The sequence below is a fragment of the Heloderma suspectum genome, chromosome Z (assembly GCF_057233095.1).
Source record: "Heloderma suspectum isolate Gila_16-S chromosome Z, 16-S_ref, whole genome shotgun sequence".
Taxonomy (NCBI): domain Eukaryota; kingdom Metazoa; phylum Chordata; class Lepidosauria; order Squamata; family Helodermatidae; genus Heloderma; species Heloderma suspectum.
Genome location: NC_139476.1, coordinates 695,646 through 718,037, shown reverse-complemented (window position 1 = coordinate 718,037; position 22,392 = coordinate 695,646). Strand labels below are relative to the sequence as shown.

The 22,392-nt window shown below is 51.8% G+C and overlaps 1 protein-coding gene across 8 annotated transcripts in view; it reads left to right on the top strand.

Annotated features, from left to right (window-relative positions):
* The window catches only part of LOC146333441 (thimet oligopeptidase-like), a 24,373-nt gene extending 1,981 nt beyond the window's left edge, over window positions 1-22,392 (top strand). Inside the window, exons 1-13 of one of the 8 annotated variants that reach the window (XM_084825925.1) lie at window positions 1,231-1,431; window positions 4,679-4,882; window positions 9,911-10,059; window positions 12,496-12,603; window positions 13,285-13,387; window positions 14,001-14,161; window positions 14,260-14,395; window positions 16,423-16,789; window positions 18,194-18,395; window positions 18,802-18,988; window positions 19,664-19,792; window positions 20,324-20,460; window positions 20,974-22,392. In XM_084825925.1, coding sequence (XP_084682051.1) covers window positions 1,374-1,431; window positions 4,679-4,882; window positions 9,911-10,059; window positions 12,496-12,603; window positions 13,285-13,387; window positions 14,001-14,161; window positions 14,260-14,395; window positions 16,423-16,789; window positions 18,194-18,395; window positions 18,802-18,988; window positions 19,664-19,792; window positions 20,324-20,460; window positions 20,974-21,132 — 2,100 coding nt within the window. In that variant the 5' untranslated portion in view covers window positions 1,231-1,373 and the 3' untranslated portion in view covers window positions 21,133-22,392. Of the gene's footprint in view, window positions 1-1,230; window positions 1,432-1,725; window positions 1,830-2,059; window positions 3,049-4,491; window positions 4,883-9,910; window positions 10,060-12,495; window positions 12,604-13,284; window positions 13,388-14,000; window positions 14,162-14,259; window positions 14,396-16,422; window positions 16,790-18,193; window positions 18,396-18,801; window positions 18,989-19,663; window positions 19,793-20,323; window positions 20,461-20,869 lie in introns of those variants that run through there. The other 7 variants (XM_084825931.1, XM_084825927.1, XM_084825926.1 and 4 more) reach the window with 7 other exon arrangements.

The following is a 22,392-nucleotide window of genomic DNA, read 5'->3' as shown; positions in this document are numbered from 1 at the left end:
CCACACAATCAAAGGCTTTAGTGTATTCAATGAAGCAAAAATAGACGTTTTTCTGGAATTCTCTTGCTTTCTCCATGATGCAGCGAATGTTGGCGATTTGATCTGTATTTCCTCTGCCTCTTCTAAACCCAGCTTGTACTTCCGGTAGTTCTCGGTTCGCATACTGCTGAAGCCTAGCTTGTAGGATTTTGAGCATCACCTTGCTGGCATGTGAAATGAGCCCAATTGTACGGTAGTTTGAACACTCTTTGGCATTGCCCTTCTTCGGAATTGGAATGTAAACTGCCCTTTTCCAGTCTTGTGGCCACTGCTGAGCGTCCCAAATTTGTTGGCATATTGAGTGCAGCACTTTAACAGCATCATCTTTTAGGATCTTAAATAGCTCAGCTGGAATACTGTCATCTCTGCTAGCTTTGTTGTTAGTAATGCTTCCTAAGGCCCACTTGACTTCACTCTATAGGATGTCCGGCTCAAGTTCAGTGACCGCACTCTCATGGCTATCAGGGACATTCAGATCTTTCCTGTATAGTTCTTCTGTGTATTCTTGCCACCTCTTCTTAATCTCATCTGCTTCTGTAGGGTCCCTGCCTTCTTTGTCCTTTATCATGCCCGTCTTTGCACAAAACGTTCCCTTGAGATCTCCGATTTTCTTGAAGAGATCTCTAGTCTTTCCCATTCTGTTGTTTTCCTCGATTTCTTTGCATTGTTCATTTAAGAAGGCCTTCTTGTCTCTCCTTGCTATTCTCTGGAACTCTGCATGCAGTTGGATATATCTTCCCCTTTCTCCCTTGCTTTTCGCTGCCCTTCTTTCCTCAGCTACTTGTAAAGCCTTCTCCAACAGCCACTTTGCTTTCTTGCACTTCTTTTTCTTTGGGATGGATTGAGTTGCTGCCTCCTGAACAACGTTACGGACCTCTGTCCATAGTTCCTCAGGCACTCTGTCTATCAGGTCTAATCCCTGAAATCTATTCCTCACCTCCACTGTATATTCATAAGGGATATGATTTAGGTCATACCTGAACGGTTTAGTGGTTTTCCCTATGTTCTTCAATTTAAGCCGAAATTTTGCAACAAGAAGCTCATGATCTGAGCCACAGTCAGCTCCAGGTCTTGTTTTGACTGACTGTATAGAGCTTCTCCATCTTTGGCTGCAAAGGACATAATCAGTCTGGTTTCGATATTGACCATCTGGTGATGTCCCTGTGTAGAGTCGCCTCTTGTGCTGTTGGAAAAGCGTGTTTGCTGCGATCAGCGTGTTCTCCTGGCAAAACTCTATTAGCCTTTGTCCTGCTTCGTTTTGTACACCGAGGCCATGCCTGCCTGTCACCCCGGTGATTTCTGGACTTCCTACTTTGGCATTCCAGCCCCCTACGATGAAGAGGACCTCGTTTTGGGGTGTTAGCTGTAGCAGGCGTTGCACAGCCCCGCAAGGTAACGCCCCGTTGTCATTGCAAGCCAGAGGCGGGAGCTGAGGGCGGTTCTCGTTTCCAGGCAGAGGTGCGCCCTCCCCCCGCAGAGGAAAGGTCAGCCTCCTTCAGTCGCCCCTCCTGACCCTCCCCAGCCCAAGTCCAGCACTCGGCTGCCTGCAGCAGCTCTGGCCGAATTCCAGTTGAGGGCGGAAGACGGGCCAGTCGCCGCTGCGGAGGCGCAAGGCATTGTGGGAGAGGAAGGAGGAGCCAAAGGCGAGCGACGTGATCCCGCCCCGCCGCCTCCTGTCCTGCGGCCAGAGGGGCTGCGGGCGTCGTGCCGGCCGAGCAACACTTCCGGCTCCCGTTGGCCAGGAGTTGGGGGGCGGAAGCGAAGGAGAAGAGGAGCGCGGCGCCGCGAAGGTGCCCTTCGAGGGCCCTTGAGAGAGCACCTGTGGGGAGGGGCGCTGGGGGTGTGGCCGTGCGTTTCATTCATTGCGCAGCGCCAGCCGCCGCGGCTCCCCGGCCAGGCGCGTGGCGCTGGCGGGCCTCTGCCCCTTCCGGAGCGGGAGGGAGCCGGACCTGTGGAGCTTCCGCCTGCGCGGCTGGCCCCGGCTGCCCGGACTCCCCTGCCCGGCGGGCCTGCGGGCCGTGGGCCCTGGCGCGCGAAGCCGCCGCCCTCCCGCCGAGCCAAGGCGCTAGTCCTCGCGGGCTGGCCCGGAGCGGGAGTCCGCGGCGCCTTTGCCCGGGGAGCCTCGGGAGGCGGGCGGCGCGGGGAGGTGCCCGGGCGAGCCGGGGCGCCCCCGCTCCCGAGGCGGGGTGCTGGGGAGAGGGGCGGGGTGCTGCTGCGCTCATGCCCTGCTTGTGGCGCACGCGGGGCAGCTGGCCGCCACGGTGGGGCAGAAGGCCGGACGCGAGGCTCCGGCCTGACCCAGCACGGCGCTTCCGGCGGACCCTTTCGGCCGCGGGCCCGCTTCTGGAAGGAGCTCCCGGGGCGGGGGGAGCTGCTTCAGGCCCCTGGAGCCCCCAGCCCTGCTCTTGCCCGCCTCCGAGCTTGCCCCGAGCCTGTCCTTCTCCGCCTCTGTGGGCCTTCTCGTAATCCTGTTTTTGGGCTGCCGGCTGCAATCGTATTGCTGCTTTTATTGGGGAGCGGGGTCCGGCCTTTGTTGTGCACGCTGCAGTGAACAGCTCTGTGGCGGAGGCCCCGCTTTGCGTGCGGAAAGCCCCCGGTTCCGTCCCCGGCATCGTCTCCGGGGCGGCTAGGAAAGAGGCCTGCCTGGATCCCTGCAGAGCTGCTGCTGCCTGTCTGTGTCCGCAGCACTGGGCTAGATGGAGTGATAATCTGACCTGGTCGGAGGCACTTTCCAGTTTAAATGAGCCCTTTATTCAGATCCATGAGGACTGGAATCTCAGCTTATTTTGAGAAGTTCAGCGCTAGAGCCCCTGCTTTGCGCGGAGAAGGTCCTTAGTTTGATCCCGGCAGCATCTCCAGGGAGGGCTAGGAAAGAATCCTGCCTGAAAACAGAGCTGCTGCCACTGCCGCCAGGCTCAGCGGACTATAAACGCGCCAGATCAACCCAGAGTCTAACCCTGTATAGGCTCCCTGGCGTTGCTGTTTTCCTAGCAGTAGGTGAGAACTGAGGTCAGTTAACTCAGGCACCAGATTTTACTTACTTTATTTATTACATACCCATTACATTTCTTGTCTACCCAATGAAGAATGTTCTCTGGGCAGATTAGGATAGACTGTTCTGTCGGGAAAGGGGACTCTCATCTTTGAGATACTTCGTTTGTTATTTTATTTATTAAATTTATTAACGGCCCACCTGGCTGGTCACCCAGCCACTCTGGGCGATGTAGAAATTATATAATAAAACAGTTTAAAACAATAAAATTCTACAGTAAAAACATTTTCTAAAATACCCTAACCCATCCCAAATGCCTGCGCGAACAACCACGTTTTTAATGGGTGGCGGAAGCTCATTAAAGAGGGGGCATGGCAGAGTTCCCTAGGGAGGGAGTTCCACAGAATGGGGGCCACCACAGAGAAGGCTGTCTCCCTCATCCCCACCAGTCTAGCTGTCCTGGCTGATGGGACAGAGAGAAGGCCATCCGAGGCTGATCTTGTTAAGCGGCTGGTCTAGTGTTGCTGGAGGCGCTCCTTGAGATAGGCTGGGCCAGAACCATATACGGTTTAAAGGTCAAAACCAACACCTTGAATTTGGCCCGGAAAACAACTGGTAACCAGTGCAACTCCTTCAGTACTGGAGTGATGTGATCTTGCCGGCGGCTGCCTTTAATCAGGCGAGCTGCCGTGTTCTGCACCAGCTGCCGCTTCCGAACCGTCTTCAAGGGTAACCCCATGTAGAGCACATTACAGTAGTTTAGGCAAGAGGAGACCAGGGCAAGTACTACCGATGGGAGCAGATGATCAGGAAGGCAGGGGCGCAGCTGCTGTATCAGATGGAGTTAATGCAGCGCTGTCCGGCTCACAGCTGACACCTGAGCCTCCATGGACAGCTGGGAGTCCAAAATGACCCCCAGGCTGCGGACCTGGTCTTTCAAGGGTAGCCGTACACCATTCAACACCAGGTCAACATCCCCCAGCTTCCTCTTGTCTCCCACCAGAAGTGCCTTGGTCTTGTCAGAGTTCAGCTTCAGCTTATTGCTCCCCATCCAGCCACTCACCGTCTCCAGATATTTGGACAGGGATTCTACGGCCAACCTTGTTGAAGATTTGAACGAGAGGTAGAGCTGCGTGTCATCCGCATATTGATGACACTGCACCCCAAACCTCCTGATGATAGCCCCAGCGGCTTCACATAGATGTTAAATAGCATCGAGGAGAGGATGGAACCCTGTGGCACCCCACAAGTGAGTGGCCACGGGTCCAAAACCTCCTCTCCCAGTGCTACCCTCTGGTACCTGCCGGAGAGGAAGGACCGGAACCACTGCAATACGGTGTCTCCAGTGCCCAAAACCTCCAGGCGGTCCAGGAGGATAATGTGGTCGATGGTATCAAAAGCCTCTGAGGTCAAGGAGAACAAGGACAGATCATTCACCCCTATCCAGGGCCCTCCTCATATCATCCACCAAGGCGACCAAGGCCGTTTCTGTCCCATGCTCCGGCCTGAAGCCCCACTGAAATGAAATCAATTGAAATGAAATCATGCCTGCCTGCCTGGAGAACAATTGTGGGAGAGGTGTGTGTTTTCCCTGCTTCTCCGGATTAACTTTGCCAAGGTGCCTAATTTCTGGTCTTACCTGTCCAGATAGTGTCATGGAGAGCCAGGCTCCCCCCTGCTTGGCCAACCGCCTCCGGTGGGACCTGACAGCTTCGCAGATCAAATGCGCGACCGCTGAGCTCATTGAGAGTACCAAGCGAGTATATGACATGGTGGGAGCCCTGGAGCAGCACAACGTCTCTTATGAAAGCACCCTGGAGGCTTTGGCGGCCGTGGAGCTGGAGTACACAGGTGAGTTGAGACGCACCACACTGAAACGTTTTCATGGAATCATAGAATAGTAGGGTTGGAAGGGGCCTACAAGGCCATCGAGTCCAACCCCCTGCTCAGTGCAGGAATCCAAGTCAGAGCATCCCTGACAGACGGCTGTCCAGCCTCGTCTTGAACGCCTCCAGGGTGGGAGAGCCCACCACCTCCCTAGGGAATTGGCTCCAGTGTCATATTGATCTAACAGGAAGTTTTTCCTGATGTTGAGTCAGAATCTGGCTTCCTGTCAATTGAGCCCATTATTCCGTATCCTGCATTCTGGGATGACGGAGAAGAGATCCTGGCCTTCCTCTCTGGGACAACCTTTCAAGTACTTGAAGAGCACTATCCTATCTCCCCTATGTCTTCCCAAGGCTCAACATGCCCAGTTCTTTCAGTCTCTCCTCATAGGGCTTTGTTTCCAGTCCCATGATCATCTTTGTTGCCCTCCTCTGAACCCTCTCCAGTTTGTCTGCATCCTTCTTAAAGTGCGGTGCCCAGAACTGGACATAGTACTCCAGATGAGGCCGAACCAGTGCTGAGTAGAGGGGAACTAAGACTTCCCGGGATTTGGAAGCTATGCTTCTATTAATGCAGCCCAAAAGAGTATTTGCCTTTTTTGCAGCCACATCCCATTGTTGGCTCATATTCAGCTTGTGATCGACAACAATTCCAAGATCCTTCTGGCTTGTAGTGTGGTTGAGCCACGTATCCCCCATCTTGTAACTGTGCCTTTGGTTTCTTTGTCCTAGGTGCAGAACTTGGCATTTGTCCCTATTAAATGTCATTCTGTTGTTTTCTGCCCAGCGCTCCAGTCAATCAAGGTCACTTTGAATTTTGTTTCTGTATCCCGCCCAATTTTGTGTCACTTGCAAATCTGATTAGCATTTCCTGCACCTCCTCAGAGAACATACTATTGATAAGTACTCCGAGTCCGATTCTGTAGCCAACTGTGGATCCACCGGATCGTTGTTTCATCTAGCCCACTTTGAGCTAGTTTGCTCATCAGGAGATCATGGGGCACTTTATCAAGCTTTGCTGAAGTTGAGGTATATGATGTCTACAGCATTCCCACAGTCCACAAGGGAGGTGACTTGATCAAAAAATGAGATCAGATTTGTCTGACAGGATTTGTTCTTGACAAATCCATGTTGGCTTCGAGTCATCGCTGCATTGTTTTCAAGGTGCTTCCAGATGGATTGCTTTATCATCTGCTCCAGAATTTTCCCAGGGATTGATGTCTGACTGACTAGTCTGTAGTTCCCAGGTTCTTCCTTTTTGCCCTTTTTGAAGGTAGGGACACCATTAGCCCTCCTCCAGTCATCTGGCACTTCCCCCGTCCTCCATGATTTCTCAAAGAGAATAGACAGCAGTTCTGAGAGTTCTTCTGCCAGGTCCTTTATTACTCTAGGATGCAGTTCATCTGGCCCTGGAGATTTGAACTCATTCAAAGTAATTAGGTGTTCCTTGACCGTATGCCTATCGATCTCAAGCTGCAATCCTGCCCCTTCAGCTTGTACTTTGCCTTTGCCAGGGGGGTCATAGACCCTCTTTTGGGAGAAGACAGAGCCAAAGTAGGAATTGAGCACCTCTGCCTTTTCTTTGTCATCTGTTATCATTTTGCCATCCTTATTTAATAGCTGAACCACCGTTTCTTTCCTCTGTCCTTTACTTTGCATGTAGCTGAAAAAAGCTTTTTTGTTGCTTTTAGCATCCCTCACTAACGTCAGCTCACTCTCAGCTTTAGCCTTCCTGACACCATCCCTGCAATTCTGTGCTACCTGCCTGTACTCTTCCTTTGTTACTTGGCCTTCTTTCCACTTCCTATATTTGTCCTTATTTGTTTTCAGGTCATCTCTAAGCTTTTTGTGAAGCCACATTCGCTTCTTCTGTTGTCTTCCACCTTCTTTTCTTGTTGGAATTGTTTGTAATTGTGCCTTGAGAATTTCCCTTTTTTAAAAACTCCCACCCATCTTGGACTCCTTTTCTCGTTAGAGTCACTTGCCATGGGACCTTACCCATGTTCTGAGTTTATTAAAATCAGCTTTCCTAAAAACCAGGGTACGCGTCTGGCTACACTCAGCTTTTGCTTCCCATAGAACCAAGAACTCAAGTATAACATGCTCGCTTTCCCCCAGAGTTCCTGTAACTGCTACTTTACTACCCACTAAGTCATCTCTGTTGGTTAGGATCAAGTCAAGGATAGCCAATCCTCTAGTTCCTTCCTCTACGTTCTGTTGTTGTTGTTGTTCAGTCGTTCAGTTGTGTCCGACTCTTCGTGACCCCGTGGACCACGGCACGCCAGGCCTTCCTGTCCTGCGCTCTCTCCCGGAGCGTGCTCAAGTTCATATTCATTGCATCGGTGATGCTATCCAGCCGTCTCATCCTCTGCCGCCCCCTTCTCCTTTTGCCTTCAGTCTTTCCCAGCATCAGGGTCTTTTCCAGGGAGTTTTCTCTTCACATTAGGTGGCCAAAATATTTGAGCTTCAGTATCTGTCCTTCCAATGAGCACTCAGGGTTGATTTCCTTGAGGATGGACTGATCTGACCTCCTTGCAGTCCAGGGGACTCGTAAGAGTCTTCTCCAGCACCACAGTTCGAAAGCATCAATTCTTCAGCGCTCAGCCTTCCTTATAGTCCAGCTCTCACAGCCATACGTTACTACTGGGAAAACCATAGCTTTGATTAGACGGACTTTTGTCGGCAAGGTGATGTCTCTGCTTCTTACTATGTTGAGGACGTTATCCGCCACACAAGTCAGGAATTTCCTGGAGGGGCCATGTTTGGCAGAATTTGTCTCCCAACAAATATCGGGGAAATTGAAATCTCCCATTACTACTACATCATGCTTCCTTGAAACATTAGCTATTTGCTTTTCGAAAGTTTCATCCTCATCTTCTCCTTGATTGGTTGGCTGGTAGTAGACTCAGATCACCATGTTCCTTTTATTCTTTGCTGCATTTATTTTAACCCAGATGCTCTCGATGGGGCTACCAAGCTCATCCTCCTGTATTTCTGTGCAGAGATATGTATTTTTCACATGCAGTGCAACCCGACCTCCCCTTCTGTTCCTTCTGTTCTTTTTGAACAGGTTATATCCTTCACTTGCTGTATTCCAGTGATGGGTGTCATCCCACCAAGTCTCAGTTACACCTAAGAAGTCATAATTTCCCTCCTGTATTAATGGTTCAAGTTTGTTCTGTTTGTTTCCCATACTGTGGGCATTAGTATATAGACATCAAAGACCATGTGCTTCATGGTCTGGCTTTCTTCCTACATGTTTCTGAAGACTGTTATTGGGCGCTATTAGAGCTGTTCTCTCCATTGCAGTGCATGAGCCTTCGTCCATTCTTACCCCCAACTTTTCGTATCCCTTCCCCATAGCATTCAGTTTAAAGCCCTCCTGATAAACTTCTTCATCCTGTGGCCAAACACATTCTTCCCATCCTTCGTGAGGTGCAACCCATCCCTTGCCAACAGCCCATCTTCCAGGAAGTATAGGCCGTGGTCCCAGAATCCAAATCTCTCTTGTCGGCACCACCTTCCTAGCCAGTCATTCACCCGGAGTATTTTCCTTTCCCTTTCTATCCCTCTTCTACCAGAAGGATGGATGAGAAAACTATCTGGGCTCCAAAGTTCTTGAGTTTCCTTCCCAAAGCTTCAGAGTCTGACATGATTTCTTCGTTGCTCCGCTTGACGGTATCATTTGTTCCCACATGGGTGAGAAGAAAGGGATACCTGTCAGTGGGCTTTATGAGTGCAGGCAACCTTTCAGTCACGTCTCTAATCTGTCCTCCCGGGAGACAGCATACCCGGCGAGTCCACGGGTCTTCACGACATACTTGGGTCTCGATCCCACGCAGCAAGGAGTCTCCCACTACTACCACTCTTCTCTTCTTGTAGCTGTAGGCTCTGGTTTCATCGCCTCTGCTTGACTGACCTTCAGCTTCTTGCTCGATCTCCTGCAGGGTCCCCTGTAATTCTTCCTCTGCAGGCTGCCCTCCATTCTCATCCTCAAGTACCTGGAAACAGTTCCACAGCTCCACTGCTTCCACTGGTGCCGAGTGTCTTCTAATTCTTCTGCTCCTAACTGTCACCCTTTTCCAAGGAGTATCCTCTGCTTCATTTTTCCTCACCTCAGCATTTTCCTCTTGCCTCAGCTTGCTGTTGCTCTTCTAGCTTCTGTTCTTCGCTTTTATTATTTATTTATTTATTTATTACATTTCTAATCTGCCCAAGAACTCATGTTCTCTGGGCGGATTATAAACAGTTAAAAAACTTAAATGCCATAGAACAGTTAAAAATATAAAATATAATACAAATATTTTTAAAAAATAAAATGTAATATAATGCCAGACAATAAACAACACATGAATTGAGGAAACAGCCATCATAACCTAGAACTAGGTCTCTAGAATGCCTGGGAGAAAAGAAAAGTCTTTGCCTGGCCCCAGAAAGACATTGTCGCTGCCAGGCAGAGCTCTTGAGAGAGTTTATCCCATAAGTGGGGTGCACCTAATAATAATAACATCATTTATTAAATTTGCCTACTAAAAGTACTTATAGAAGTTACTTATTTTTTCTTGTGAATTGTTGTGAACCACTCAGAGCTTTGGCTACTGGGTGGTATAGAAATGAAATAAATAATAATAGTTTACAAAAATAAGCCATTGTTGAAACCAACCTTGACCACTAAAAAAATAAACCCCCCTGCCCAAAACAAGACAGCCCTGGAAGGAAGGAAGGAAGGAAGGAAGGAAGGAAGGAAGGAATTGCAAACTCGTGGCCTCCACTGACCTGGCCCGCCCCGGATGTCTTGGGCTGCGCTTCCGATCGTCCCGAACTGCAGTCCTCCGGGGTCTAGCACAGTGCCCTTAAGAGGGCAGCCAGTGATTTAACGTGGCCTGGTCGCTGTGGGATCCTTCTTAGTGGACCGCAATCGGCAGGGGGAGTTGGGGAGCTCCTGGAGCTCCCGGCACATGATGACGGATGGCTATGTCTCTCCCCCTCTCAGTGCAGAGGAACATGCTGGATTTCCCGCAGCACGTATCCCCATGCAAGGCGGTCCGCGCAGCCAGCACGGAGGCCGACAAGAAGCTCTCCGAGTTCGACGTGGAGATGAGCATGCGGCGTGACGTCTACCAGCGCGTCATCTGGCTCCAAGTGAGTGCGGGGGGGACGCCGTTGGCTTGGGTCCCCAGAGGGTGAGTCCCGCAGGGTTGCCATTCCCCTTCACCCTTTCCCACCCCATTACTGCAAGTTCTGTCATCCCTGGCTGCTGATGGGAGATGCAGCCCCAAACATCTGGAGAGCACCAGGTTGGGGAACGGGTGCTCTGAGCGCCACAGCAGACCTCTAGGAGTTTGGGCCTGTGACTCATCTTGTCATCCGCTGTCGGCTCTACTGGCCAGGGCTGAGAAGTAGGCCAAAATGTTTGGAGTAGGCGTGGGCTGCATTCTTACCTTCTGCACTCTTACCTGGCTTAAGACCCAGTGAAGACACTGGGACTGACTTTGGAGTAAACAGGCTCTCTGAACCAGGAATCTCCAATGCAGCGCCCACAAACCCCTCCGATGGTGCCCGCGAAGGGGACCCCAATGTGGCGTCCACGGGCACCTGCAAAACTTTGTTTTATTTTTTAAATTATTTCTTTCCGTGTTTTTAATATGCGCCCATCGCAATGAATACATATGAAATGCAAACAATTTCCTAGCAATTATGCATAGGCTAAAGCGGACCAGATATCCAAATAAGGATCCATTTGCAGGTGACGTCTACATGCCACCCCCTCAAATATTGAAAGCATTGTAAAGTCCTCAGTCCATTGCATTAGAGGAGGGGAGCGTTTAGCCTTCCAATGTTGTGATGTCAATCTTTGAGCTGTCAGAAGGGTGCAGAGAGTTCATTGACGCTTACGTGTGTTAATTTGCATGAAACCGGTAAAAAATTTAAAAGAACATGTACATCAGCAAATAGTAAAGAGTGTTCCGGTACAAAATTTATCCATATAAATGCCTCCTCCCAAAAAGAAGCAACTCCTGGACACTGCCAAAACATATGCTTCAAGGAAGCATTAGCTGCACTGCAGCACCACCAATTAGCTGAATTAGACAATTCTTTATTAAAGAGATGTTGCAGCAACCAAGAGGCATGAAACAAAAGCTTTTGCTGAATAAGACGCAGCCTGAGATCCACAGACACGACAGGATGCCAAAGCAGCGATCCACAGATTAGGCATTTTGTGGTGGTGCCCACAGCAGACTCTCAAATTCCCAAATGTGCCCAGGGGACCAAAGAGGTTGGGGATCCCTGGGCTACACCATGACGGAAAATGTATCCGGCAATCTACAATTCCATCAGCATCCTCTGGAACAAGCATGTTGTCTTTACTACCACGGACTAATAGTCTTGTGGCACCTTAACAACTAACAAATTTATTGTGGCCTAAGCTCAACAGAGGTTATTATCTTTCCTAGACCTGCCCTTCCCCAATCCTAATTTAGATCAAATCAACTCATGGGCTCATCTTTGGTCACCTCAGCAGAAGCCAAAGGCTGTCTTCATTTTTTCATTGTTACCTCAAACCTATCAGTGGCAGTAAAACCTCAGAGCTGTGCTTTGTGAGCGCCAACAAGGCCATAAGCATAAGCTTTGTGAGAGCCCAGCTCCTAAGTCACCTGGGGATCCTTGCAAGAGCTCAGGTGCTCTGCCAACTCGCTAAGAATACAGGCCTCACGTACTAATTATTCCCACAAGAATGTAAATCAAAGGACTATTTGCTGAGGCTAAGGGGCAGACATGCTGGGAACCTCACCCTGCCCCGGATGAGAGACTCGGGGTGCATTGTTCTGCATGTTCAGACAGAAAAAAGTCCTTCGGCTTTCAGCATGCCCTCCCAGGTGAGACAGCCATCTTGTCTTAGTTGTGCTACAAAGGGCTCCAATGGGCACCTTCCCTGCGCTGTAATAAGATGTGTGGCTCACCCAAGGGGTCTTCCCATGCTCAGCGTTTAGCAAGGAATTGCCACAGTTCACTCACCCGTTTTATGGGGCAGCCACACAACATCCAGTATGTTCCTTCTGCGTTTCTCAGAATGCAGAAAAACCAACTTTTCCGTTCTTCTGAAAAGAGTAGCATGGTCTCTGCAGTTACAGAACCCCCTAGCACTACTCTGCCGTCTTTTTAGGGAGTGGGTTGTAACATATCAAGCAGGTGAGCCTGTCATGGCTCAACACACATTCACAATAACCTTTGTGGTGGGCAGCATTTTATCTTCCCATTTATTTCATCTTATCTACCTTTTAATTAGCGCTGAAATACTTTTCCAGTTATAACTCCCCTTGTGTTATCACTGACTAGGAAAGCTACAAAGATGAGCTTTGCCAGAGCTGAGCTGGTAAGTCAGCTCAGGGCTCCTTGCAAGAGCTCAGTTGCTCTGCTGGTTTACCAGCTATCTGCAAGATAAGTTTGACAGGCCATTTAATGTTAGAATTTTCCAATCCGTCCCTACTGCTTAGGCTAAAAATATTGGAGAAGCACAACTAAAAAGCCAGATGTGCTTCTGCTCTGGAAATCGCTATTTTCCCCCTTGTCTTCCAGGAAAAACTAGAAGGTGCCTCCGTGAAGCCAGAGGCAAAGAGGTACCTGGAGAGGCTGATCAAACTGGGCAAAAGAAGCGGCCTTCATCTCCCCGAGGCGACTCAGGAGGTGAGCGCGATCCCTTCGAGTGGTCACTGTAAGAACAATCACTGGGGAAACTGAGGCTGGTGCTTCTGTTTTTAATTTTTTATTGGGTATTTGTATAAATATATCCCAGGGTGGTTTGCAGTAAGACAATAAAATACAATTGCGTAATTAATACTACCAAAAAAAACCCATACACACCCACACACAAGTAAAACCAAAGCATTCTCCAAAGTTGCCAGCATTTCAAACCTGCAGGGCAGATGTTGGCCATGCTGGCTGGGGACTATGGGAGTTGTAGTCCAGCACAAGACTTGCCATGAGGGCCAGTCAGGTGTTAGTCCTTCATGTTCCCAGTTGCAGAGGTGGGTGGCGACACCAAGCAGCCCCTTCGAGGGTCGCCCCAGGCAGTTAAAAGCAATGGAGCGGAGCTCGAAGTGCCGAGAAGACAGAGCTGAGCCTGGCCGGAGGCTGGGGCGCGCACCAGGGTTAAGATCCCTGCCACGTGGGTCTCTGCCGTAAGGCAGTGTGATACTCACGAATCATGGAAGTGTATATTCTGGTGACTTGGGAACTGGGCACCCTGTTCTCGTGCCAGCCTGTTGCGCGAAGGCACCTTGCAAGCGCCGCTGCCTGGAGGCCGCCGAATCAGTGGGGCACGCGGCTCCCTTCAGCCCAGTCTCGCCCTCCCTCCCCCCTTTACAGAAAATCAAAGAGATCAAGAAAAAGCTGAGTGTTCTTTGCATCGACTTCAACAAAAACCTGAACGAAGACACGACCTTCCTGCCGTTCACCAAGGAGGAGCTGGGTAAGGGCGTGGAGGAAAAGCTATGGAGCCGGATGCAGTCGGGTCTCCCAAGTGACCTGGCTTGTGCCGGGTGCTGTCTGTGGCTTCCTTGTCTGAATGGGAAATGTGTGTACGCACGAGCGAGCGCGCACACGAGCAGACCACACAGTCTTCCCCTTAAAAATAAGCTGAGATTCGAGTTCCCGTGGTTCCGAATTAACCGTGACTCAAATGGAAAACGTACAGAGCTGCCTTCTGCCCAGTCAAACCATTGCTGCGCTTACCTCAGTATTGTCCGCACTGAAGGGCAGAAATGGGTGCCTAAACCAGCCTGGTACCCTCTGCATGCAAAGCAGGGGCTCCACCGCTATCTTGTGGCCCTTCCTTAAATAACAAAGTAAGATTCCAGTCCTGATGGTTCTGAATTCAGTTTTGCAGGCGCTGACTGGCAGCAACGGCTCTCCAGGATTTCAGGCAGGATTATTTCCCAGCCCTACTGGAGTAGCTGCCGGGGATCAAACCTGGGACCTTCTGCATGCAAAGTGGGGGCTTTGCCACTGAGCCACAGCCCCTCCCCTGGGCCTCTTTGCCCCCCGTGACCGGTCCCCTCTGCCTTCCTTCTTCTTCCCCCCAGGAGGGCTCCCTGAGGACTTCTTAAGCTCCCTGGAGAAGGCAAAAGATGGGAAACTCAAGGTCACCTTGAAGTACCCCCACTATTTCCCCCTGATGAAGAAGTGCCACGTGCCAGAGACCCGGAGGCAGATGGAGGCGCAGTTCAACTCCAGATGCAAGGGGGTAAGCAGCGGGTGGGGACCTGGGCCCCTTCCCTACCTCGCTTCGTGCCGGGGTTTGCATCCGGCAGCTGAACTCCTTCTCTGCTCCGAACGCCGCAGGAGAACTGCCAGATCCTGAAGGAGCTGGTGGACCTTCGGGCCAGGAAATCTGCCCTGCTTGGGTTCGACACACATGCCGACTTCGTGCTGGAGATGAACATGGCCAAGGACTGCAAGACAGTGGTGACTTTCCTAGGTAAGGCTGCTGGACAGAATGGTGAGGAACACCTGTCTGCCACCCGTGTCTAAGAACCCTGCCGGATTGGGCCCTAGAGGGCCACGGGGTCCTGTTTGCCGCAGTGGTACCCCAACAGGGGAAGCCCACTACGCCTCCAAAACCATGACTGCCCCGGCCAGCCATTTCTTTGTCTGCCTCCAAGATCTAGCACAACAAGAAAGGGAGGAGAGTATTCTCTCTGTGCTTTCTCTGCCAAAGTGGACAGAGAGGGTTTTTTCTCCCCCCTCTCTCATCGTGCTAGAACTTGGGGTTCCCCTAAAGAAAAAGCTGGCAGGAGATTCTGTGCAGGCAAAAGGAAGCCCCCCGTCACAAGGGATAATTTGAATTTACAGCATTTTCTGCCATAGAATCATCATAGAATCATAGAAGAGTAGGGTTGGAAGGGGCCTACAAGGCCATCGAGTCCAACCCCCTGCTCAATGCAGGAATCCAAGTCAGAGCATCCCTGACAGATGGCTGTCCAGCCTCATCTTGAATGCCTCCAGTGTGGGATAGCCCCCCACCTCCCCAGGTCATGGGTTCCATTGTTGTGTTGCTCTGACAGTCAGGAAGTTTTTCCTGATGTTCAGCCGGAATCTGGCTTCCTGTCACTTGAGCCCATTATTCCGTGTCCTGCACTCTGGGATGATCAAGAAGAGATCCTGGCCTTCTTCTCTGTGACAACCTTTCAAGGACTTGAAGAGCGCTATCCTATCTCCCCTCAGTCTTCTCTTCTCAAGGCTAAACATGCCCAGTTCTTTCAGTCTCTCTTCATAGGGCTTTGTTTCCAGTCCCCTGATCATCTTTGTTGCCCTCCTCTGAACCCTCTCCAGTTTGTCTGCATCCTTCTTCAAGTGTGGTGCCCAGAACTGGACACAGTACTCCACATGAGGCCTAACCAGTGCTGAGTAGAGGGGAACTAGGACTTCCCGGGATTTGGAAGCTATGCTTCTATTAATGCAGCCCAAAAGAGCATTTGCCTTTTTTGCAGACACATCACATTGTTGGCTCATATTCAGCTTGTGATCGATAGCAATTCCAAGATCCTTCTCGCTTGTAGTGTTGTTGAGCCACATATCCCCCATCTTGTCACTGTGCATTTGGTTTCTTTTTCCTACGTGCAGAACTTGGCATTTATCCCTATTAAATGTCATCCTGTTGTTTTTTGCCCAGCGCTCCAGTCTGTCCAGATCACTCTGAATTTTGTTTCTGTCTTCCCAAGTATTAGCTATCCCGCCCCATTTTGTGTCATCTGCAAATTTGATCAGCATTCCCTGCACCTCCTCCTCCAAGTCATTAATAAAAATGTTGAAGAGCACTGGGCCCAGGACTGAGCCCTGCGGTACCCCGCTCATTCCCTCTCCCCAGTTTGAGAAGGTCCCATTGATAAGCACTCTTTGAGTCCGATTCTGTAGCCAACTGTGGATCCACCGGATCGTTGTTTCATCTCGCTCACTTTGATCTAGTTTGCTCATCAGGATATCATGGGGCACTTTGTCGAAAGCTTTGCTGAAGTCGAGGTATATGATGTCTACAGCATTCCCACGGTCCACAAGGGAGGTTACCTGACCAAAAAATGAGATCGGATTCATCTGGCAGGATTTGTTCTTGACAAATCCATGTTGGCTTTGAGGTGTCACAGCAGACACCAGCTTAGAGGCATTAGACAAATCCATGGAGGTCCCTCAGCCATGATGGGCACAGTGGCAGTCTGCCTCTGCCCATTACTTGTGGGCTCTCCTTGAGGATATCTGGCTGTCCGCTGTTGGAAACAGTGGACTAGTTCCTGGTCTAGATGAACCCGCCTGGCTCTGCCACAGCAGCGGCTCTTTTGTGTGACTTTGTGCTGTGCTTTGCTGTCTTCCCGTTTCTGGATCTCCGCACCACCAGGACGGCCCCTCCTGCTTGCTCATATAGTGCAGGGGGAGCCTGGGAGTGGAGGCAAGTTCTTCTTCTGCGGTTCTCTGTGCCTCCAGTTCCTCCACCTCAGCCTCTCTTTCCTGCAGACGAGCTGGCCGACAAGCTGCAGCTGCTGGGTGAGAAGGAGCGGGCCCTGATCCTGGAGCTCAAGCGCAAAGAGTGCGAGAAGCAAGGCCTGCCTTTCGACGGACGCATCAATGCCTGGGACATGCGCTACTACATGAACCAGGTGGAGGAGAAACAGTACAATGTGGATCAGAACTTGCTCAAGGAGTTCTTTCCCATGCAAGTGGTGACAGAAGGCCTGCTGGAGATCTACCAGGAGCTCCTGGGCCTCACCTTCCACCGGGAGGAGAGTGTCCAGGTGTGGCACGAAGATGTGCAGCTCTACACTGTCAAGGATGTAGCCTCGGGAGACACCCTGGGCAAGTTCTACCTGGACCTTTATCCCCGGTGAGTCTGGCCGAGGCAGGCTGAGAGCGGGAGCTGGGGCACAGGGGATGTCCGGTCTCCCCTGCGCCCATTTCGGGCTGTGTATGTGGGGTCCAGAACCCAGCATCTGACACAGAACCTGTCAGGAGCACCCTAGCTGCCTTTCAAAGTCCCCTCCAGTAGCCCAAACAAGACGCAGACAAAAGGGAATCTCTCCAAGGCTTTATTCCGTTTCAACTTAATGACTCAGATGCCAATTGCCAGCGACTGAGCAAGGAACTGCAAAGGGTATCCTAACAGGGTAACCTAAGCTCCATCTATAAAGTTGGTCCCCGTTTTGAGGAGAAGGGCGGGAAAGCTCTGAAACATATGGGCTAGGAGGGGAGGCTCCCCCCTTACCCGTGGGGCATCGGGGCGCAGCCGTTGCCATAGCGCCAAGCGGGCTGAGCGCTTCCTCTCGGCACCCTCCACCTCGCGCCTCCCTCTGCACCAGCGCCTTGCGTCTAGCCACAACCGCTCTCCCGCTCTTTCGCTGCCAGGGTCACTCTCTCTCTCAGGAATGCGAGTGGTGGGGGGGGCTCTACCTGCACCTGCGCCTCTGAGAGACAAGCGGCTCCTCTCCCACGGGTTGCAGCTCTTCCTCAGAATCAGCTGCTTTGGGGCTCTATGGGCTCAGTTCCAACCCTAACAGAACCCCTGGTGACAGAAATGCCTGTCTGTCTTTCTTTACTGCTAAAGCCCACCCAGGCGTACAGCAGCTTAAAACAAGGAAATATTTTAATGTGATAAGAACAAGAGCATTAAACACATTATTTATTACTAACAGGAAGATCATTATTATCGCAGGCATTATTTATTATTAACATCGATATGCTGCCTTATCTGCTAAAAAGCCACCCAGGGGGATGTGCAACTATGTAAAACAATAGAACCTTAATGCGATAAGAACAAGAGCATTAAACACATTGAGACGTTAACTGTGCAATCCTATACATGTCTGTTCAAAAGTAAGTCAACCAAGTTCAGTTAGACTTACTCCTGAGTAAATGATTGCAGCCTTAAATATTAAAATGGCACAGTTTGAAAGGTTAAACTGCAAAGATTTTTATACTTCACTGTTGTTTATTACCAGAAATAATCGTAAGTTTAATTTTTAAGAAAGCAGTTCTGTAGACAGGAGCGTGAAATCAACCCAGTTCCGTCTCTTGTAGAATCCGGAATGTCCCATTATTTATGTCTAGAAAATCTCGAGTGGCAAGCCTTTGGCTGAGACAGACGTTCCCAAAGTTTAGGGGAGGGGGAATATTCCGGTTTAAAGAAAGACGCCTGATGTTCTGGCTGTTTTTCTCTACATCTCTGGCTGAACCGTTGCGTGTTGGAGCCGTGGGGGCAGCTGTGCTTTCTGACGGTGCGTCTTCTTCCCAGGGAGGGCAAGTACGGGCACGCTGCTTGCTTTGGGCTGCAGCCTGGCTGCCTGCTGGCCAACGGAAGCCGCCAGATCTCCATCGCTGCCATGGTGGCCAACTTTACCAAGCCCACGAGGGACGCGCCGTCTCTGCTGCAGCACGACGAGGTGGAGACCTACTTCCACGAGTTCGGCCACGTCATGCACCAGCTGTGCTCACAGGTGCGGGCCGGGGCAGAAGGCCGATCAGCACCCGGAGCCATGCGGGGAGGGGGGGCAGAAGCGGCCCAGGTTGGACTTCGGACCTGTCACCAGAGCCGGAAGGTGGCTTGTCTGGCCATGCCCTGGTGGCTAGGGATTATGGGACTTGTGGTCTCACACATCTGGAGGGTGCCGGGGGATGCGATGTGTTTTTCATGATTCCTTGTGGCCACCTGGAGACTTCACTTGCAAGTGGTGCATAAGGGCGCAGTCCTGCGCATGCTTAGGCAAAAGAAGTCCTACAACTCCCAGCATGCCCTAGCCAGCCATGCTGGGAGTCGTAGGACCTTTTCTGCCTAAACACGCATAGGACTGCACCTTAAATGTATGTAATCAATAAATGTTCAGGCTCCTCTCCTCGCCACAGGCTGACTTCGCCATGTTCAGTGGGACCCACGTGGAGCGGGACTTTGTGGAGGCTCCCTCTCAGATGCTGGAAAACTGGGTATGGGAGAAAGAGCCACTGCTGCGCATGTCCAAGCACTACAAGACCGGCAGCCCCCTCCCGGACGAGCTGCTGGAGAAGCTGATCAGATCGCGCCAGGCCAACACAGGTGGGGGAGGGGCGCGCGCGTGCTGCTGCGCTCACGCTGCCCAGCCGCTCGGCACCCCAGAGGAGGGGGCACCGGTGCCCTGCCAGATGTTGCTGAGCTGCAGTTCCATCATCCCCTGACCATCAGCCATATGGTTGATGGGGGCTGGAGTCCAACAGGGCCTGGATTGCCCACCCCGGTCTACGCTGAGTGGCCGCAGCTCTCCATTGTTTCAAATGGGGCTCTTCCCAGTGTGACCTGGAGATCCTGCCAGAGGTTGATCCTGGGGGCTTCTGCACGCAAAGCGTGTGCTCTGCTGCCAAGCTTCTCAAATAAGCTAATGTGCCAGCCCTCGTGGTTCTGAACAAAGCAAGGTGCCAGCCCTCACGTTCTCAATAAAGCAGGGCTCCGGGCCTCATCACTGTGAACGAAGGGCTGAGTTAAGCAGGAGTACAGGAAGCTGCTATCTCAGCCCCCTGGCTGATCTCGCTGTGCTTGGCAGCGGCTCTCCGGGGTTTCTGAGGTGGCTGTTTTCCAGCCCTCCCTGGAGAGGCCAGGGATTGAACCCAGAGCCTTCTGTGTGCAGTGCAGGGCTTCTCCCACCCAGCCGCAGCCCTTGCCCTCCTCCTGGCGCCAGGCGGCTTCCCTCCCGAGAACGGCCCACCCACTTCTCTGCTCCTCTCTGATGTTGTTCAGGGCTGTTCAACTTACGGCAGATCGTTCTGGCTAAGGTCGACCAGGCCTTGCACACACAGACCCAGGCCGACGCCGTGGAGGAGTACGCCAGGCTCTGTGACGAGATCTTGGGCATCCCGGCAACCCCAGGTAACCGGCAGGGGGCAGCGGAGGCTTCAGACTGGCCCCGGGCCCTCTCCCCCCGCCCCCGGTAATGCTTTATTTACTCACCAAATCTACGTTAACAACAAAGCATCCTGTGGCACCTTTTAAACCAGCCTTCCCCAACCTGCTGCCCTTCAGATGTGTTGGACTACAACTCCCAGCATGCCCCAGCCTTTTTGCCCCATCCCTTTGCCCTGCCAGCCACCAGAATGCAGCCCCTGAGAGCTGCTCTGAAAAGCAGTTTGGCCCTTGGGCTGGAAGAGCTTCAGTACCCCTGATTTAGGGCTTTATAGGCCAAGATCACTGCCTTGAACTGGGTTCAGAAGCCAACTGGTGACCACTGCAGATGACTGAAAACCTGTGTGACAGTCCTCAGTCCGTGGCAACCTTTGCTGACTGAAGTCTTCAGGGGCTGCCCCATGTAGAGCGCATTACAGTAATCTAGTTGGAGGGGCCTGCTGGAGGTCTCTTTGCCCACCAGAGGCCTTACCCTGTTCTTATGTTGCCTGTTGCAAGGTACAAGCATGCCAGCCACATTTGGCCACTTGGCAGGAGGCTACGACGCCCAATATTACGGCTACCTCTGGAGCGAGGTCTACTCCATGGACATGTTCTGCACACGGTTCAAGCAGGAAGGGATCATGAACTGTAAGGTATGGAAACAAACAGACCCTGCCTTCTGCAGGGCAGGCAGAGGGGCAAAAACAATTGCCCCTTGTTTGCTGTTGTGCACAACGTCCGCTGGCGTGTGAGCGGACCCATGCTAGTTTGTATTCCGCTTTGGCCCTGCCCCCTTTGCCTTTGGCTCTGCCCGCCAGCGGAGTGCGGCCCCCGAGAGCATCTTCAGCCCTCGTGCTGAAAGTGGCTCTGCACCACCGTGTCACATGAATGCAGTCGGGTGTCTCCGAACGGCAATTTGCCCGCTCCAAAGTGCCAAATCGTGGTTTGGGGCGTGACCTCTGAACTGCATGCTGTTTGTTTCTTTCATTTATATCCTGCCTTTCTTCCAAGGAGCCCAAGGTGGCTCGCATGTTCCTCCTCCTCCCCGTTTTGTCCTCACAGCAACCCTGCGAGGTAGGCGAGGCTGAGAGTCTAGCAACCGTCAGCGTCATGGCCGTCACTCCACTCTCCGTGCCACACTGAGCTTCTGCCTTGGCTCTCTGCAGGTGGGGATGGATTATCGCAACTGCATCCTTCGCCCGGGCGGCTCGCTGGATGCCTCTGACATGCTGCTCAAGTTCCTCGGCCGACGCCCCAAGCAGGACGCCTTCTTGACCAGCAAAGGGCTGGCTGGGGTGCCTGGCACCCTGCCGTCAGCTTGCTGAGCCGGGGGTCGCTCTTTCCCGGGCCAAGTGGAGTTCTCCTGTCTGCTGCTTCGGCACTCGGTGGCAGCCGCCCTGTCTGGCCGTCCCTGAAGCCCTGACCGGGGCTGCCCTTCTGCAAGACGGGCTTCTGGCTGTGCCTGCTGGGAGGCGGGGTGGCACTGTCAGGTGGGGGCCGAATTTCTTGTCTTCTGCACACTTCTCCCAAGCTTGACGGGTTTAGAAAAAACCTCCCTATCAGCCTTTCCCAACCAGAAGCCCTCCAGGTGTGTTGGACCACAACTCCCAGCATGCTGCTCACACATGCTGGGAGTTGTAGTCCAACACAGCTGGAGAGGGCCAAGTTGAGGAGGGCTGTTCTATAGGTTGGGGAGGGCGTTCTCAGAGCAGGGAAGGAAAAATAGAAGAAAAAAGAAGCAATAATCCACTGCTGTTTTAACGGTTGTTTTCAGAAAAACTGCCCCATGTCTTACAAAAAGGGGGAGCCATTTGTCGGGGATAATGACTCCAAAGTCACCGTCCCCTTGGATCTTTATGGTGCAACCAGCCTGCCTGTGTCTGTGCCGAGGTGACAGATAGAGGACCTTGCCCTGGTTTGGGTCCTGCTCTTGCTTCTAGAGCCCAAACTGTTTTCTGGGCCATTTGTAGCCGTGCGAGTCAGGAGTCCCCGGTTTGTTTTATGTCCCACTTCTGGGTTTTGTATGAACCCCCTTTCTCCCATTCACTTATCCCTGTTGTGATTTTATGATCTGGGTGTCACATTCTGTGTCCAATATTCTGGATTTGAACCAGGCTGAAGCCTTTATTTTAGCTGTTGCTTCTATCCAAGCCTTTTTGTTTAGAGCAGAGTGAAACGAGTTTGGGAGGGAAGGAGAGACCCGCACTTGGGACAAGCCAGGGAGAAAATTGCTCTGTCCAAACATCTGAGTCACTGTATCCAAACATCTGTGCTTTCGGGAGGCCCTGGGTGCATCCAGGACGATCTCGGGTGACGTGCAGGTCTGCAATATGTCAATAGAAAACTCAAATTCACTATCCACTCTGGTCGTGTTTGGTGTACTGAAAATCCACTAGAAGAACACGCTGGACCTCTCCGCCCTCTTGTTTCATACCAGTCTAAAACAGATCACGGATTGAGACTGCTCCAGCACATCTCTGGTTTTAGTCACCTGTTGCGCTAAGCTCCCCAGTTGTTCGGATTGTTTGGGTTTTTAGATCTGATGACAAATGCTACCCAATAAAGTTTTTTTTAAAATTAATTGG